At 36.3% G+C, this 19,643-nt stretch overlaps 2 protein-coding genes across 2 annotated transcripts; both read left to right on the top strand.

Annotated features, from left to right (window-relative positions):
* Nucleotides 1–516: 516 nt before the first annotated feature.
* LOC104216197 (uncharacterized) lies at nucleotides 517–10,851 on the top strand. Its single transcript, XM_070153294.1, has 6 exons — nucleotides 517–1,482; nucleotides 2,246–2,398; nucleotides 2,501–2,584; nucleotides 9,400–9,552; nucleotides 9,656–9,760; nucleotides 10,307–10,851. Exons 1-6 carry the CDS (start codon nucleotides 667–669, stop codon nucleotides 10,385–10,387), a joined length of 1,392 nt encoding a protein of 463 aa, XP_070009395.1. The 5' UTR covers nucleotides 517–666; the 3' UTR covers nucleotides 10,388–10,851.
* Nucleotides 10,852–15,107: 4,256 nt separating this feature from the next.
* LOC104230024 (multiprotein-bridging factor 1b) lies at nucleotides 15,108–19,415 on the top strand. The gene is made up of 4 exons (XM_009782756.2): nucleotides 15,108–15,409; nucleotides 18,114–18,197; nucleotides 18,858–18,940; nucleotides 19,059–19,415. Exons 1-4 carry the CDS (start codon nucleotides 15,277–15,279, stop codon nucleotides 19,176–19,178), a joined length of 420 nt encoding a protein of 139 aa, XP_009781058.1. The 5' UTR covers nucleotides 15,108–15,276; the 3' UTR covers nucleotides 19,179–19,415.
* Nucleotides 19,416–19,643: the final 228 nt, after the last annotated feature.

Genomic DNA, 19,643 nt, shown 5'->3' with positions numbered 1-19,643 from the left:
AGTTGCTTGTAAGCTGCTACTGTACCAGATATAGATAATCTTCTACGGGGTAAAGATTTATCCATAACAAAGTACCGAAATGATAAGCTTCTTTCACGAGGCTTATTTCCAATAGAGTACTAAATAGATAAACATATTTACAGTAGAGTCCCATATGGATAAGCTTCTTCACTCCGTAAAATGAACATCCATAATATGTACTCCCTCCGTTCAAATTTATGTGAACTTGTTTGACTCGGTATGGAATTTAAGAAAAAATAAAGACTTTTGAAATTTGTGATCCCAAACAAGTCAAAGGGGGCATAGAATTTGTGTGGTTATTAAAGCTTCTCATTAAGGGTGAAATTATAAGTTTAAGCTAAATTATTTTTAAATTTAGAAATTGATCATTTTTTTGGAACGGATCAAAAAAGAAATAGATTTTTATCAATTGAAACGGAGGAGTATATATTTATAACATTTCAAAGCTTGTTCCAAACACAAAAACTGTAACATAAACCATGTCATAACAGCAAAAATACAAACAGGCGTAAATAAAATAAATAATCCCCTAATCACGCAAAACCCCTTTTCAGTTCCCGGCGGCCATTTCATTCGCCGGAACCCTTGCATTTTCCTCCTTAATACTTAAATTTCCGGCGATTATTCTCTACCGTTTATCACAAAATGTCACGTTTTCCAACTGATCGATACGATGAGCAAAGATTAATTCAAGAAGTTCTCTACCTCCATTCTCTTTGGCATCAAGGTCCCCCTAGACCCCATCCCCATCCCCACCCCTACCCCCCTATCCCAACCCCTACTCCAACACCAACACCAGTGAGTCTACAACCCTCCAGTTCAACCCAATTTAAGAAACAGAAGAAAAAATCCAAAAAGCTCAAAGAAGCAATTACAGATTCTGGTATTGAATGGCCTTGTCCAAAAACCCCAACTGAAACCCCTGTAATAACGGATTCGGGTTGGCCCACTTTCACAACCCAGTTAAATGTCCAACCCCATTTGCCTACTTCCCAAGAATTGTCCCATTTCGCCTCGAATCAAGCCCATCAACATGCTTTGAAAGCTGTATCTGAATACTTAAAGTACTCAACTAATGATGAGGATGATGATAATGATAGTGACAATGATGATGAGGCTGATGATGGGGATAAAGATTACAACTTTTTCGCGAAATTGTTTAGGGAAGATGATGTATTGAGAAAGTACTATGAGAAGAACAAAGAGAGTGGTGGGGAATTTAGTTGTCTTGTGTGTTGTGGGGTTGGTAAGAAAGGGTGGATGAAGAGGTTTAAGGATTGTGTGGCTCTTGTTCAACATTCGATTACTATAGCCAACGCGAACACGAGGCGAGCTCATAGGGCTTACGGTCAGGTCATTTGCCAAGTTTTTGGATGGGATATTAATAGGCTTCCGTCGATTGTTTTAACTGCAGGTGATAATAAGTCTAGTGAATCTTCTGATAAACTGGCAGAGGCTCAGGTAATTTACTGATATTTCATTTGGTTTATCAAGGCATAATCATTGTTGTTATAGTTTGCGTTATGTAATATAGGGATAAGTGTGAGTATAGACTCTTTAGTTTAGAGAACCCCAATGAAATAGAAATTGGCACTTAACCATAGGTCTTGTGCTCTTTAGGAGTGGTTTAGCCTTTTGGAGATTTTTGTGTTTAGAAAATACACAGAAATTCTAATACTTTTTATTTGTATTGGAATGAGATGAGTTTAAATGAAGTAACATGGCTAGTGAGAATTCATATAGCAGACACCAACTAATTTGGGATTGAGGCATAGTACTTATAGTTGTATGTATTGGAATGAAATCTGTCCGAAAAGACATATAGAGAGTTCCTGTTGTCAACAAGGTAGTTTGGGGCAGTTGATTGAATGATAGTCATTACCAATTGAAAGTGGAGAATTCATCATTGCTTGAGCTCGGATGTCAAGATGCTGACATTGTTGAGATTTATAGAAAGTGAGGTCTTTGGTGGTTTTTTTTTGGGTGGGGGGTGGGGGGGTGGGAGGAGGAGGAATAGAATCATAAGGAATTTCTTATGTTGTCCGCTTTAACATTACTAAGTTAATATCACTGTGGTCAAGTTTCCAATGTGATTAAACCATGAAGATATAAGCTCAAAACCATTATAGTTAATATTGACTTAGCCAAGCTACCTTCATACTGGCTGTTCAAGTTGTTGCATTGTCTCATAAATTGAATTTGTAAACATTTTGAAATATTGCAGGGGAATGAGAATGATGGTGGTAAAAACGGTTTGAGTGGTCAAAGCAATACCACAGATACTGTAAATGTTGGCAGCAATGAATTATCTCAGCAGAAAGAGTCTTTAAATACTGAAAACAAGCAAGAAAATGGTGAGGGGCCCACAGCATTAAAGGTTAGTTTTGTGCAGCTTCTATATGCTTGGTCAGATACCTTATAAATCTGCAGTAGTGGAGGAGATTATGTCAGCGGTAGCTAACTTGTATTCTTTCTTTAGCACAACTCCTTGAATGAAGTCAATGTCAGCAATGGTATTCCTGAAATAGCAAAAGAGATTGCCGACGGTGCATCCAATTGTCTGGTGAGGCTTTTGGTCTGGTATTTCTTCATAGAAAGTTTTTTCCATGAAAATATACTTCTAGGTTGTCTTCCTTATCTATGTTGCACTTCTACAACAACAACAACAACAACAAACCCATTAAAATCTCACAAGTAGGGTCTGGGGAGGTAGTGTGTATCCAGACCAGAGGCTGTTTCCGATTTATGTTGCACTTCTCAGATGAATAATTTTTGAACTACCACTTTGTTGTGAGCATCTCTTCCGGTAACTCAGTGTATCCAGTGTTAATATTTTTAGAAACATGTTGTTTAACTAATATTTTAAAAAACTTCTAATATAAGTTTTCTGTGGATTAGAGATAGCTCATCACAAAAAAGTAGTCAATCCTAGACAGGATTGTGGAGGTAGGTCAGAGGTGACCCGTGAGTGTGATGTGATAAAGTGGTTAGGTTCTAAACCTCGTTAGCAGTCCACAAGGGAATAGGCCTTCTATATATATAAGTTAGACCTGTAGGTAGCACTGTATTCTGGGCCGGGCCCGGGCCTTCGTGGGCCAAACGGCCCGGGCTTCGTGGGCCTGGGCTCTGGCGGTCCCGGGCTTCGTGGGCTCAACGGGTGGAACCGGCCCGTGACGAGCCTAAGCCCATATGGTCCTGGACTAAACGGGCCGGGCTCGTGGGCTTCGCGGGCCTAGCAAGTTTTTTTTTAAAGGCAATTTCTTGTAGTATCATGGCTATATTAAAAATATATATGTAGTATATATGTAGAAATCTAATTATTAAAGTGCTTGACGAAAAAAAAAAAATAAGAAAACAATAGTAAAACACTAAATTGTCATGCATAATAAATTAATAACAAAGTACAACATGAAGCATAAATACGTCTAATAATTTTGAAATAACACAAATTATTAAAAAAACCTTAAAGACGAATTCTTGGATAAATACCCTCAACACAATGCTTTATATGCCTCCTTAAAGTGCCTGTGGTTTGAACAGTACTAAAATTTAAGACTCTTCCACAGTTCTTGCACTTTAATTTTTGGCCTTCTTCATTTTCTTCAACCACTTCATAGTACTGCGAAATAAATAAGCGCACTCTTTCCGAACGAGGCATGATGTAACTTGAAAATTAAGATTGAGACTTGAAGTCTTGAAAATTGGAGATTGAGAGAAATTTAGAATGAGAAATAAGTATTGAGTATTGAAATGAAGAAGAGGGAGTTGGTATTTATAGTGGTAGAGAAGGTTAGTTTTGTAAATTGAAAAAAAAAACTTGTTTGAATTTTGATTTTTGAATTTTGAAAAATCTTGTTTTGTAGTATATATATATGTTGTTGTAGTATATATTGTATGTTATGTATATATATTCTCTTGTATATTGTCTTGTAGTATATATTGTATGTTATGTATATATATATCCTCTTATATATTTTCTTGTAGTATATATTGTATGTTATGTATATATATTCTCTTATATATTTTCTTGTAGTATATATATTGTATCTTATGTATATATATTATAACTTATTACTTATATATTTTCTTGTAGTATATATTGTATGTTATGTATATATATTCTCTTATATATTTTCTTGTAGTATATATATTGTATCTTATGTATATATATTATAACTTATTACTTATATATTTTCTTGTAGTATATATTGTATGTTAGGTGTATATATTACCTTATATATTTTGTATGTTATGTATATGAGTAAATAAATACCGCAAATATTGTTCATATTCATGTTTGAATTTATAAATATCACTCTTAACTGTTGCGCGAGGCCAACCTTTATAAGTAGGATTAAAAACTCTTCTAATATAATGAACCCAATTAGGATTAGAAGCAAAAGTATAAGGTAAGCACATAACAGTAATCATCTTTGCTAATTCTTCACGATCTCTATTTGGATCGTAATATAAAATACCTCCGGTGACAGTGTTAATTCCTGGTTGAACTAGATTTGAACCTGTACTAGGGTTAACCGCAGAATCTACACTTGTCCCCTCTAGCTGCGCTTTCATTTGTAAAAATCTAGCCTTATCTCTAGGGTGTGTTTTTATGTGCCTAGTCAAACTACCCGTGCCGCTACGGTCTCCAGTATATTTATGCGCCATTAATTTCCCACAAGTTTTACACTTAGCCTTATTTTGTTCTCTTACTTGAGTAAAAAAATTCCAAACTAATGATGTTTCTAGGCGTTTAGCAGGTTCTCTATTAAAAGTAGGAGTTTCTACAGGTGGGTCGGCCGGTGCATCAATTGGGTTATTAAGAGGACTAGTAGGTGTATCATCTAAATCCGGTGCTTGGGTTTCATCATCATCCTCATTATTTTCTAAGATGGTTTCATTAGGATAAAGAGCATTCATAATTTCATCATCTAATCTTTCACCTGGTGCAACATTATGATAAAATTCACTATCGGTAAATTGAAAACAAGGGTGATCACTATCAAGAATTACGGAAGGAGGAGGACGTCTAGGTTGGCGACTACTTTCAACTTGCTTATCTTTTCTAGGTCGGGGAGCCGGGGGAAGGGTAGTTGGTTGGCCACTACTTTCACCGGTTTTATCTTTTCCTTTACCAAACATTTTTTTCAAAGTAAATGCCATATTAATTATAATTATGCAAACTAAACCACACAAAAATATATTCTTAAAACGTAAGAGTTGAAACGAGTTTACCGGATTGCCGAACAACTTCTTGAAAATTGAAAATCGTTGAACACTTGAAAACTTCAATTCAACAACTTCACAATTTTTCACGAAATTTCAACAATAAATTAAGTAATTGTAGTAGAGAGATTGAGAGATATTGAGAGATATTGATGAATTGGTGAATAAAAATGAAAGAATGAGGGGGTATTTATAGTTGAGAAATGGGGAAAAGTGTAATTATATAAAGTTTGGGGGCCAAATGGGCATTTTCTAAACTTAAAAACGGTCAAATTGTCAGCCCAAACGGCTAGATTTTAAATATGGCCGTTGGAGAATTTTAAAAACATTTTTTAAAAAAAAAAAAAATAAATAGCCGTTGGGCCCGTTAGGCCCGCCAGGACCGGCCCAGGCCCGACTGACGGTCCCGGGCTCGTGGGCTAATATATGAAGACCGGCCCGTCACGGGCTTCTCAAGACCACCAGGCCTGGCCCACCAGGCCCGGCTCACCAGGCCCGTTAGGCCGGTTAGGACCGTGGGCCCGGTCCGGTCTGGTTCAGGCCCGACCCACCAAGCAGCATTACCTGTAGGCTGTCAATGATAAATAGCTCATCAGAAAAAGGAGACAATTCTAGATAAGATTTTGGAGTTAGGTGGCTGGTGATACGGTTCTGAGAGAGAGGGTTGCTTCTTGGACCTGGTTATCTATCCACAAATCCAATTCACGACCCCATTTTCCCACCACTCAAGACTTGGCCCGTTTCGCCGACGAAGCATGCCCATCAACAAATTTTAAAGGCTGTATCTGAATATTTGAGTACTCAAAAAACGCTGAGGACGATGATGATACTGAAAATGTTGATTAGTATTTCAGGGAGGCAAATGAAGGGTGTCAAGATTAAACCTTCTTGTGAAATTTTTCGCGGAGAATGGTGCATTGAGTGAGTGCTACCACAAGAACCGTGATATTGCGGAATTTGGTTGTCTTGTGTGTTGTGGGGTAGAAAGGCTGGAGGAAGAGGTTTAAGGATAGTGTGGCTCTTGTTCAGCATTCAAATGCTAAACTAATGTTGTATGACCGGCTCGGGCCCGCGGTCCTAACGGGCTAAACGGGCCGGTCCTTAATGGTGCAAAAAGCCCGAGGCGGGCCGGGTCACATAAAATAGCCCACGAGCCCGGGACCGCTAAGCCCGGGACCGGCTGGCGGGCCTGGGCTGGTCTTACCGGGCCTAACGGGCATCTAACGGCTACTTTTAAAAAAAAAAATTAAAAAAATAGCAACGATCTAAAATTAAAAAAGTAGCCGTTGGGCTGCAATTTTGACCGTTTGGAACTTTCAAAAATAGCCATTTGGTCCTCAAACTTTATATAATTACACTTTTTCCCAATTCTCAATTATAAATACCCCCTCATTCTTTCATTTTTAATCACCAATTCATCAATCTCTCTCAATCTCTCTACTATAATTGCTTATTTTATTGTTGAAATTTCGTGAAAAATTGTGAAGTTGGTGAATTGAAGTATTCAAGTCTTCAACGATTTTCAATTTTCAAGAAGTTGTTCGGCAATTCGGTAAACTCGTTTCAACTCTTAAGTTTTAAGAATATATTTTTGTGTGTTTTAGTTTGCATAATTGTAATTAATATGACATATTTGATAAAAATGTTTGGTGGTAAGGGAAAAGCTAAAACTGGTGAAAGTAGTGGCCAACCTACTACCCTTCCCCCGGCTCCCCGGCTCCCCGACCCAGACCTGGTAGACGTCCTGCTGCTCCTATTATTCTTGATAGTGATAACCCCTGTTTTCAATTTTCCGATAGTCAATTTTGCCATAATGTTGCACCAGGTGAAAATTTAGATGATGAAACTATGAATGCTCTTTATCCTAATCAAACTATCTTTGAAAATGATGAGGAAAATGAGGATGAAGATGAAACCCAACCGGATTTAGATGATACACCTACTAGTCCTTTTAATAACCCAACTGATGTACCGCCCGACCCACCTGTAGAAACCCCTAGTTTTAATAGACAACCTCCTAAACGCCTAGAAACATCATTAGTTTGGAATTTTTTTACTCAAGTAAGAGAACAAAATAAGGCTAAGTATAAAACATGTGGGAACCTTGAAGGATTTATGAGATTTGTTAGAGATACAATGTAGATTATGGTGTAACTTGTACTTTGGCACATCTTCTTTTAGTTTTTTCCCTTTTAATGGTGGTATTAGTACTTTGTTGTGCTCATTCCATTGGGGGGAGGAAGACTAAGAAAGATATGCCATTTTTGGTAATAAAAATTATAAGACATGCCCTTGAATATCTTTTTGCAATATTTTTTTGTCTTTAACTTGCAATTATTTATAAGCTATAATATATATATATACTACAAGAAAATATATAAGGGAATATATATACATAACATACAATATATACTACAAGAAAATATATAAGGGAATATATATACATAACATACAATATATACTACAAGAAAATATATAAGGTAATATATATACATAACATAACATACTATATACTATATACTATATATACTACAAAACAAGATTTTTCAAAATTCAAAATGAGGGCCCCACCCCCAATGACCACAACGGCCATATTGCACAAATAGCCGTTTTTTTTTTCAATTTACAAAACTAACCTTCTCTAACACTATAAATACCCCCCTCCATCTTCTTTATTTCAATACTCAATACTCATTTCTCAATCTAAATTTCTCTCAATCTCTCAATCTCCAATTTTCAAGACTTCAAGTTTCAATCTTAATTTTCAAGTTACATCATGCCTCGTTCGGAAAGAGTGCGCTTATTTGTTTCGCACTACTATGAAGTGCTTGAAGAAAATGAAGAAGGCCAAATATTAAAGTGCAAGAACTGTGGAAGAGTCTTAAATTTTCGTTCAGGGTGTACCACAGACATTTTAAGGAGGCATATAACGTATTGTGTTGATGGTATTTATCCGCAAATTCGTCTTTAAGATTTATCAACAATTTGTGTTATTTTAAAATTATTAGACGTATTTATGCTTCATGTTGTACTTTCTTATTAATTTATTATGCATGACAATTTAGTTTTACTATTGTTTTGTTATTTTACTTTTTCGTCAAGCACTTTAATAATTAGATTTCTACATATATACTACATATATATTTTTTATATAGCCATGATATGGTTTACAAGAAATTGCCTTAAACAAAATTTTTTTAAAAAAAAGCCCGGAAATAAAAAAAGCTCGTTAGGCTCGCTAAGCCCACGAGCCCGACCCGTTTAGCACAGGACCATATGGGCTTAGGCCCATCACGGGCTGGTTCCACCCGTTGAGCCCACGAAGTCCGAGACCGTGAGGTCCGGGACCGCCAGAGCCCAGGCCCGCTAAGCCCAGACCCGTTAAGTCCGGCCCGTTTGGCCAATTTAGGCCCGGCCCCGGCCCAGAATACAACATTATGCTAAACCAACACGCGAACACGTAGGGCTTGGTCAAGTCATTTATGAAATTCTTGGATGGGACATTAATAGGCTTCCGTCCATTGTGTTATCTACAGATTATAAGCTTTATGATTCTTCTGATAAATCGTGAAGGCTCTAAAATACCCCTAGAGGGGGATAAGGCTAAGCGGAGCGAAAAGGGTCTTCATGAGATAGGAAAAATGAAAACTATTTTCCCCACACGAAGTTTGTGAATAAGTGATTGTCTGATAATTCAGGTTATTTACTGATACGCAATTGAGGTTTAATTGGACATAGTCATCACATTTAGGATTACGGCATAATTGTTGGTGTTATAGCTACATGAGGTCTTGGGGTACAAGTGTGACTAGAGAACCCCTAATTTTTCTTTATATGTATTGGAATAAAATGTGCCTGGATGTCAAGATGCTGCCAATGTTGAGAGATCATTTTCATAAAGTGAGTCTTTGGGGGGCTTTTTTCCTGGCCCCCTCCTGAGGGGGGGGGGGGAAGGAAATAAAATTATTCTCCCCTTTTACATAAATAAGTTAACATCATTGTGGTCAAGTTGCCAACGTGATTGACGATGCAGGTATAAGCTCAAAACCATTATAGTTCGTATTGATTCAGCCAAGCGAACTGGCATACTGGCTGTTCATATTACCGCGTTGCCTCATAAAATGAATCTGCAAGTATTTCGAAATATTGCAGGGGGATGAGAATGATGGTGCTATAAATGGTGTGAGTGGTCAAAGTAATACCACAAATACTGTAAATGTTGGCAGCAACGAATTATCTCAGCAAAAAGAGTCTTTCAGTACTGAAAACCAGCAAGAAAATGGTGGTCATTCCACAGCATTAGAGGTTAGTTTTCTGCAGCTTCTATGTACTTGGTCAGATACCTTACAAATTTGACAGAATTAGAGGAGCTTATGTTAGTGGTAGCTGACTTGTATTTTGTCTCTAGCACAATCCTCTGATTGAAGCTAGTGCTAATCGAAGCTTGGAAGATGTTAGCGTTGGTATACCTGAAACAGCAAAGGGGAATGCCGAGGGTGCATTGAATTGTCTGGTAAGGTTTTTTCGTCTGGCGCTTCCTCGTATAAACTTTGTTCCATTAAAATCTACTTATGAGTTGTCTTATTTATCTTACGTTTCTGAGGGGAATAGTTTGTGAACTACCACTTTTGCTGTGTGTATCTCTTCCAGAAATCGAATATACCCATTTTTTAATATCTGATAAACATGTAGCTAACTACTTATGGATCACATGGTTATAAATCACACTTCACTCTCTTTTACCAGTTCTACCAGAAGGAATTGCAGTCATTATTTACACAAAGGTTAAGGTATATAAAATATAAAGGACTGCAGGTAAATATGAAACTTATCTCACATAGTTCACTTGTCCTACTTATATATGTGGAAATGGATGAATCAGTCTCCATCGCCGAAGAGAAAAGTGTTTGTAGTACAGGGTTCTCAATTCCTGGGATTTGTACTCTCCCAGTTGTATCATTATTCCGTACTAGTTTCCTCTTGCTCTCTTAAACTTCTAACAGTCTCATATTTCAGTTCGTTACTTTTGATCGAAACATGGATACTTTATGTCATACAGGAACCATTGCAAGAGGATAGGATTGTTACAGATGTTTCTAAAGAGACAGCAATCGATGGCCATATTATTCGTGAACTTTGAGAATGCGAGGTGAAATGGCTTACGCGTTTGATAGAGATGATTGTTAGTTAGATGAATGAGGAACGACTTTAACTTTAGGTTAGCGATCTAGGTAAACCAGTTTGTACTGTTAATTAGATGATACCTTTTGATTTCTCTTTATTGCGGAACCTTTCTTTTTTTTTTGGAGGCCCCCGCTGCCACAAATGATGACGTAGGCTCGGCCACTCTTTATTGTGGAACTGAAATTAAGAGTATGTCCTCATGCTTTACTACTGAGGAACTCGTCTCCCATGTTCAATAGTAGCACTATGAAGCCGAAGGTTCGCTTCTTGAGGGAGTAGAAACCATCTCTCTTTCTTATTGATAACATTGATATCGGCCATCGCTGGGCAAGTTCACTCTTTCTGCTACTGTTTCGGGGAAATAAGTCGAATCTGGGAAGGTGTGTGATTTGATCAATGAATATTCGATTCTTTCTTCAATGATCGGTTCATGCAAATTCTTCTATTTTTTTATAGAAAAATACGGATTCGGGACTTTTGATTAGGGCTGTTCATTCGGATCGGTATCCGAAATCCGAACCGATCCATTCAATTTTGAATTTCGGATTACGGATTGGATCGGATTTCGGATTATGTTTATTAAAATTTCGGATTTCGGATCGGATTTTGAATTGGTATATCTTAATCCAATCCAATCCGAAATCCGAAATTATTAGGACATGTATAAATACTACACTTTAATTTACATCAACCTCCAAGTTATTACCTTTACAATTGCTAGATTTAGCTATATTCGCACCATATTACTCTCATAATTGCATAAACATGAATTTTTCTTAATGTATTGCCTCTTTTACAAAGAAAATATACATATTAGTTTAGTTTTGAGGCATAATAATACAATCCGATATCCGATCCGATCCAAACTTTAAAATTCGATCTGATCCAATATAATTCGGATCGGATTCGGATTGCATTTTCTAGAATCCGAAATCCGAAATTCGAATCCGAAATATGCTAAATCCGATCCGATCCGATCTGTGCACAACCCTACTTTTGATGGATCAATCAATCAATTGCCCTTCAATCCTAAAGTAGTTGGGGTCGGTCATATAAACTGTCTTTAATTTTCCTTTCTACTCGAGTTCAAACATCTTAATCTTAATAAAAATAATTGGGGCTTAATCTATTTAACTAATCAAAGTTTAATTATTGTCCATGAGACGAGAGTTTATTGAAAACCGTCTCTTTATCTTCACAAGATAAGGGTAAGATTTACATAGATATTATCTTTTTTAGACCTTATTATATGGGATTATACTGGGTATGTTGTTGTTGGTGTTATTCAGATGGTGGAGAATGAATCGAATCTCCGTGCACTTGACACTAATGACACTTGCGCACGAAACTGATACAATCTCGCTCCATAGTGAGCCAATAATAACCTACTCGGAGGATCTTCTTTGCCAACACGTACCCATTTATATGCGGTCCACAGACTCCATAATGTACTTCATTCATGATAGCCGTGGCCTTTCTAGCATCTATGCATCTCAACAGTCCAAGATCCGGAGTCCTTTTGTACAAAACCCCTCCGAAAGTTTAGTTATTGATTTATCTCTTCTAAATGAAATTTTACTACTAACAAAAATATCTTAACGTTCAAATCAGTTACTAGTATTTTAATTTTCCTTTAGTTATATGAAAGATGTCAAGTCAAATTAGACGGTCGGAAGTAGAAAGAAACGTCGCAACCAGAAAGTCCTTAAAGGCAACTACGAGAAGAAGCTTTTCTTCTAACAGGAGACAGATTGGAGAAGTTGTTTGTAAATATAAGTTCTTGAGAGGTTGTTTGATAAATATAAATTTTTTTTTGGTAAGAATAATGTTATCTTGAAAAAAATTAATGTTTTACAGAAATTTATAATTTTTAGCAGAAAAAAAACTGATTCTGGTGCTGCTCAAAAGCACTTCTTGGTGTTCGCCAAACGCGTCAAATCTTCAAAAAACTGTTTTTGGCCCAAAAGTGCTTTTAGAGCCTTATAGCCCGTTTGGCCAAACTGCAAAAATTATAGCCTGTTTGGCCAAGCTTTTTTTTGGTCAAAAGTGTTTTTTTTTGGCCAAAAGCACTTTTGGTCTCAATTTGAGGTGTTTAGCCAAGCTTTTGGAAGGAAAAAAAAGTGCTTTCGAGGAGAAGCAGAAACAGTTTTGGAGAAGCAGAAAAAAGTAGCTTCTCTCCAAAAGCACTTTTTGAGAAGCACTTTTGAGAAAAATACACTTAGAAACAGTTTTTAAAGCTTGGTCAAACACTAATTGCTGCTCAGAAGTGCTTTTAAAACTAATTAGCCAAACACAAACTGCTTCTCACCAAAAGTACTTTTGAGAAAAACACTTTTGAAAAAAAGCACTTGTCAAAATAAGCTGATTTTTTCAGCTTGGCCAAACAGGCTATAAGTTTATTTTGAGAAATGCTTTTTTTCAAAAGTGCTTTTCTCAAAACTACTTTTGGTGAGAAGCAGTTTGTGTTTAACTAATTAGTTTGAAAAACACTTCTGAGCAGCAATTAATGTTTGGCCAAGCTTTAAAAAACTGCTTCTAAGTGTATTTTTCTCAAAAGTGCTTTTGGAGAGAAACTATTTTTTTCTGCTTTTCAAAAACTACTTCTACTTCTCCTCAAAAACACTTTTTTTCCTTCCAAAAGCCTAGCCAAACACCTCAATTTTTGGCCAAAAGTGCATTTGGCCAAACAGGCTATTAGCTAGCGTTTGACCATAGATTCCCAAATTTATTTTGAAAAATTTGATTTTGGGTGAAGTTTGGTCTGAAGATGAAAATGTGTTTGGACATCAGTTTTCAAAACATATTTAACTTTTTCTTTTAAAACACATGAAATATGACTTACACCCACAAGTTCTAATTTAAAATTTTTAATCTTAATAAAAATGTTTAACTAATCAAATTTTAGTTATCGTTTTTTCTAATCTAAACTAAGTTTTACTATTATTAATCAACGTATTTTAATACTTCCTCCATTCCATTTTAACTGCCATTTTAGTTTAAAAAATTTATCCCAAAATAATTGTTACTTTAGAATTTTAGGACTAAATTTATTAATTATTTCTAACTATATTCTTAATAGTAAAAGAAATAGTTCGTTTTAATATTGTAAAATTCTCAAAAAAATATTTAATAAGAATAATTTAGTAAATTATACCTTTTCCTAATGAAAAGAGCTAAAATGATAACTAAAATGGAACCGATATGATTATATGTAGGGTGTCCATGGTTTGGCTTGAATCGGGTTTTTCCTAAAAAGAAACCAAACAAAGTAAGTCGGTTTTTAAATATTAGAACCAAACCAATTAAGTCATTTTTTATCGATTTGGTTAATGTTGGGTTTTGTCGGTTTTTTGATTTTTTTCGGTTATTTATCGATTTTTTCTTAAATATGAGACATATGCTACCAAACACATATTCCAGCGACTACATTTTCAACGTAACACTATCAAATCAATTGCACTTTGAGAAATCTATCATTTACTAAAATATATTGATGATAATTGAATCAAATAGTGGTGAATAATTTAAAGACTCAATTAAAAGTAGACTATTTTTAACATGAAATGAATTCTTATACTTAGCAAAAGAAAACTACCAATCAACTAGAATGTAAAGGAAAAGAACTGTACTAAAATGCAAACGATTAACATGTACCATAAAATTCTAGAAATTTTGTACAAAAATATACATATATATAGGTCTAATAATAAATTTGAAATAGCTAATTCTATAGCCGGTTTGGTTCTATTTTTTCCGGTTATTTTTTTTATTAATATCTAAATTAAATCAGATTTGCTCGATTTTTAAAATTCAAAACCAAACCAAAAAGTATCAATTTTTTTGGTCAGTTTGATTTGATTTTCGGTTTGGTTCGATATTTTCGATTTTTATGAACACTCATAATTAGGCTGGCGGCCATGATGTATGAGATTGAGTGTTGGCTTGTTAAGAATTCACATGTCAAGAAGATGTTGAGGTGGATGTGTGGGCACACTAGGATGAACAAGATTAGGAATGAAGATATTCGGGAGAAGGTGGGCGTGACTCCCATTGATGACAAGATGCGAGAAACGAGGCTTAAATGGTTCAGACACATACAAAGGAGAAGCCCAGATGCTCTAGTAAAGGGGTGTGAGCGATTGACTTTGGAGGACATGAGAAAAGGTAGAGGGCGGCCTAAGAAGTATTGAGGAGAGGTGATTAGACAGGACATGGTTAGACTTCAGATTTCCGGGGACATGGCCTTTGATATGAAGCTGCAGAGGTCGAGTATTAAGGTTGTGGGTTAGGAGATAGTTGAGTCTTTCCTTACTTCGTATCACTGTGAGGCTAGTCTGGTAGGATTTTTGTCGAAGTCAATTAGTTGCAATGTTGCTTCTTACTATTCTTTCGTTCTCCATGGTGCCAAGTCTATGTACTGTTTATCGCTTTTGGTTTGCATCTACTTTTTCATTTTCATGATGTTATTTTTCTTATTGTTTCTATTTGTGGTACTGATATTGTATTTTCGTCCTCTTGAGCCGATGGTCTTTCGAAAACAGCTTCTTTACTCTTTGGAATAGGGCAAGATCTGCGTATACATTACCATCCCAGATTTCATTAGTCAAATTTTACTGGATAGTTGTTGTTGTTGTTGTCGTCGTTATAAATACCCCTAGTTATATGAATAGGGTCCCGTCAAATTAGACGGCCGGGGTAGAAAGGAAACCTCGCAACAAAAATATTCCTAAAGTCCTTTCCTATATAAGTCTACGACAAAAGCTTTTCTTCAACAGTAATAGTAGCAGCCAAAAAAACCAAAAATCCATATACAGAATAGAGATATTTTTTCAAATAAGAAAAAAGATGAGCGGAATAGCACAAGATTGGGAACCCGTCGTAATTCGGAAGAAAGCGCCTACCGCCGCCGCTCGCAAGGACGAGAAAGCCGTCAACGCCGCCCGTCGCTCCGGCGCGGAGATCGAAACTGTCAAAAAATGTACCTTATCCTTTCATCTCTCTCTCTCTCTTAACACGATTACCTCTCCTTATTATCGCATATAGTAGAACTTTTTTGTAAAAAGTGCTTGTTGTGAGCTGTTTTTGTTAAGTAAGATTTTTTAACTCAGTTTTTTCAAATGAAAAACCACTTTAATTTTCCCTATCTCCGCTCGCAAGGACGAGAAAGCCGTCAACGCCGCCCGTCGCTCCGGCGCTGAGATCGAAACTGTTAAAAAATGTACCTTATCCTTGGCATCTGGAGTCTTGTGTGACAAAAAAGTGTCAACGATACTCAAAGGTAAGTTCTATAAAGCGATGGTTAGACTAGCCATGATGTATGGGGTGAGTGTTGGCCTGTTAAGAATTCACATATCCAAAAGATGAAAGTAGCAGAAATGAGGATGTTGAGGTGGATGTACGGACACACTAGGATGAATAAGATTAGGAATGATGACAGGAGAAGGTGCAAGTGGCTCCTATTGATGACAAGATGCGGGAAGCGAGGCTCAGATGATTCGGGCATGTATAGAGGAGAAGCCCAAATGCTCCAGTAAGGAGGTGTGAGCGGCTGGTCGTGGAAGGCACGAGAAGAGGTAGAGGGCGACGTAAGAAGTATTGGGGAGAGGTGATCGGGAAGGATATGGCGAGACTTCAGATTTTCGAGGACATGACACTTGATAGGATAGGAGGTTGTTGAGTCTTGCGTTACTTTGTTCCTTTGTGAGCCAAGTTCCGGTGGGGTTTTGTCTAAGATAGCTAGGGGCAGTGTCATGTCTTACTATTTTCTACTTTCGAAGCAGGATCCATTTAATAGCTATCGTTTTTGCTTTGCATTTTTCTTCTGCATTTTATGTTTTTTTTTTCCTATGATCTCTGTGGTGAATCTAATATTCTCTTCTTTGGTCTTTTTATTATCTTGAGCCGAGGGTCTTTCGGAAACAGTCTCTTTACCCCTTCGGGGTAGGGGTAAGGTGTGCGTACACACTACCCTCCCCAGACCCCACTTGTGGGATTATACTGGGTTGTTGTTCTTGTTGTTGTTGTCTCTCTCTTAAACACGATTTCCTCTCCGTATTATCGCATATAGTAGAACTTTTTTTGTAAAAAGTGCTTGTTGTGAGCTGTTTTTGTTAAGTAAGATTTTTTAACTCAGTTTTTTCAAATGAAAAATCACTTTAATCTTCCCTAGCTCGTTTTGTATTGCTTGTTTCTCTGTCTCCTTTTTTTTGTTGGTATTCGGTGAATTGACAGGGATAATTTGGAGAATTCACCTCAACTAGTTTGAGATTGTAGTATAGTAGTTGTTAGGTTGTGTTCATCTTATCATCTGTAGGTCTTTTTTTCCCTTGTTTTGTTCGATAGTCTGTGATTCTAATTTCTGTGTATAACTGGATGGGTATAGAGAATTGGGTTTAAATTTTGTGCACTGACTGACTAAAATATAATTACACAATCAAGTCATTTAAAAAGGTAATTGCAAGTAATTCTAATTAATATTAACATTGATTGATAACCTAGAATAAATGGTGAGTAATTCAGCTAGTTTAGAATTGAGATGTAATTGAAGTCATTAGTATGTTTCACCATTTGCTCAATTACTTGTTTTCATCTCTAGCTCCTATTTTGTATTGCTTGATTTTCTCTCCTTTTTTCTGATAGTATGTGTATAACTTAATGGACATGGAGGATCCATATAGCCGATTTCAACTAGTTTGGGATTAAGGTGTAATTGTAGTTGCTGTTAGTCAGTGGGTTGCTATTTCTTGCAATTTTGTTACTTTAATTTGTTGACCTGTATAATGACGTGTGTATGCTACTTCTCTTTCTGTCCTTATTGAATGTTAGATTAGCAGCTGATTTCCGCATAATATGTCAGTTTATCTATGATCAATTTGTTATATGTGCTTATGATTGCTAATGTCAGTTTATGTTTGACTATAATCTGTATCACAAGTAGTTTTGATTATGGTAATCTTGGCAGTATATTAGAATCAATGCTCTGCTTTGGGTGCATTTTATACCTTATGTGATCGATTTTTCCTGAAAGTCAGTTGTGCAGGCTACCTTTGCAAATACTAAACATGCAATTTTACTGATTAAGTTTGTGTCGATTGTTATTATATCCTTATCCTGGTGTGCTGGTAGAGTAATTTCTGTATTCGGAGTTTATTGTTCCAATATTTGCTACTAGGAAGTTAGATAGTGGTAGTATCTTAAATTCCTTTCAAATGTTTTGTTTTTTGATAAAGAAATTCCTTTCAAATTATAACTGTTCTTAATTTGAACGTTGAATTTGCCAACTGGAGCTCTCTTGGAATTCCTTCTCACTTAAGCAGTTCATGTCGTTTCTTATTATTAATAGTCTTATACCAGAATAGCACCTTTCTAAGTTTTGGTCCTATTTGACGTACTTTCATGTAAATTCTGAGATTGGTGAATTGCTAAAAGATAAAAACATCATTGTTAATGTGGCCACTTCTGTGAACAAGGGTTCAATCAAGTGTGAACACAAGTAACTGTTTGGAGTGTTCTCTTTCTGTCTTAGTTCTTCTTATTTTATTTTATTTGTTCGGCTCACTTATCATGAAACATTCAGATGCTTTGTTCCCCTTTACTGTTGCCAAGTCACATGTTCCTGCTTTTGTATCCTCATGAAATTTGATTATAGTATTTGTTCTCATGATACCTGTATTGTGATGCAGCTAATGCGGGCTCAAACAAGGCTGCCTCAAGTAGTACATCTTTGAACACCAGGAAGCTTGATGAAGACACTGAGAATTTGTCTCGTAAGTTTGAGCTACTCCTTTTACGACATAACTAGAGAAACTTCTAGGGGATAACTACCATACTTAATTGCTGATATATCTGTGAGTAAAAGGCATAGTTACTTCTCAATTGCTCTGATGTCTTTATTATCTACTTTATTATGCCTGCTTCATATGCTGGCATCGGTGCAGTATCTTCCTTTTGAAATACTAAAGGAACATACATTTCCCAGAACACATTCAGTGATTTCTAATGTTTGTTAAGTCAATGAGGAAATAATGCACACGACATCTTGAGACACGATTTAAGTTTAAATTGACATCCTTTGGTTGCTCTATGCATCAACCACACTTTAGAAACAGGATGAATTCTCATTCTATAAAATAAATAAAACTAAGAAGGAAGAATAAATTAATTCATTAATAATTCTATGAGATGGTATTTGACGATGTCTTTGTTTCTCCTGTTTTTTTCCCTTGTTACCTTTCTTAAACCTATTCCCCCCCCCCCAAAAAAAAAAAAAAAAAAAAAACAAAACATTGCCTTGCTATTTTATAACCTTGGATGTTAAGCAGTTATGCCTATGTTCTATTGTTTTTTTGTGCTTATTTTGTCCCTAGAGCACCACAATACCATTCTCCTTTGATAGCATCCATTGATAGTTTGATATATGTTTTCAGATGAAAAGGTACCAACTGAACTCAAGAAAGCCATCATGCAAGCACGACAGGACAAGAAACTGACTCAGGCTCAACTTGCTCAAGTATGCCTCTTTGTCTCACTTTGGACTCCAACCCCCCCCAAAAAAGTTGGGCACAAACAGAGAAGATTGTCAATTTGTTGCAAAATAAATCTGATAAGTACCTTTCCTTGTTTTGCAGTTGATAAATGAGAAGCCACAGATCATCCAAGAATACGAGTCAGGAAAGGCAATTCCAAACCAGCAGATCATCTCTAAACTGGAGAGAGCCCTTGGTGCGAAACTTCGAGGAAAGAAATAAAGCGTAGTGGCACAAGGGAGCCTTATGGATTCTCACTGTCTGGTTGAATCCAAGATGCGGTCATGTACATGAACTTTTCTTTAATCACTGTGTTGCTTATCGTTATGCCTGGATTCATAACTATGTTCCTTGTTGAATCAGCTGTTTCTGCTGTGAAATTTGAAGTTCCTCTTGTACGAATTTCTTTTCTGCTTTTGTTCCTGACTGCTTTATTGGATTAGTTTATCGTTCAAATCAGCCCTTCTTTTTTGCAATGAGGTTACACTTCCGAAAATGGGAGTTTGTTCTCTCTATAATCAACTTTGTGCAAGAGTTCATGTTCATGCCTGGGTTCCATTAAGAAGAACGTCCAACGGCAGTCTGTTGGTCATGTGCATCGAACAGCACTGACGCTTATATTGCCTTCTCAGAGAGATGTAAATCATTTATGAAGTTTGCGTATATCAAACTCTCCTTGTATTCCCC

The sequence above is a fragment of the Nicotiana sylvestris genome, chromosome 8 (assembly GCF_000393655.2).
Source record: "Nicotiana sylvestris chromosome 8, ASM39365v2, whole genome shotgun sequence".
NCBI classification, from domain to species: domain Eukaryota; kingdom Viridiplantae; phylum Streptophyta; class Magnoliopsida; order Solanales; family Solanaceae; genus Nicotiana; species Nicotiana sylvestris.
The sequence above is the reverse complement of the archived record's forward strand: the minus strand, read 5'-3'. Positions and strand labels throughout refer to the sequence as shown.

Bases quoted from the DNA above. Each gene is read 5' to 3' on its own strand.
- LOC104216197 (XM_070153294.1), top strand. From the start codon at position 667: ATGTCACGTTTTCCAACTGATCGATACGATGAGCAAAGATTAATTCAA. The intron at 2,399-2,500 runs GTTAGTTTTGTG...TTCTTTCTTTAG, and splicing joins AGGGGCCCACAGCATTAAAG to CACAACTCCTTGAATGAAGT. The intron at 9,553-9,655 runs GTTAGTTTTCTG...TTTTGTCTCTAG, and splicing joins GTCATTCCACAGCATTAGAG to CACAATCCTCTGATTGAAGC.
- LOC104230024 (XM_009782756.2), top strand. From the start codon at position 15,277: ATGAGCGGAATAGCACAAGATTGGGAACCCGTCGTAATTCGGAAGAAA. The intron at 15,410-18,113 runs GTACCTTATCCT...ATTGTGATGCAG, and splicing joins GATCGAAACTGTCAAAAAAT to CTAATGCGGGCTCAAACAAG. The intron at 18,198-18,857 runs GTAAGTTTGAGC...ATATGTTTTCAG, and splicing joins AGACACTGAGAATTTGTCTC to ATGAAAAGGTACCAACTGAA.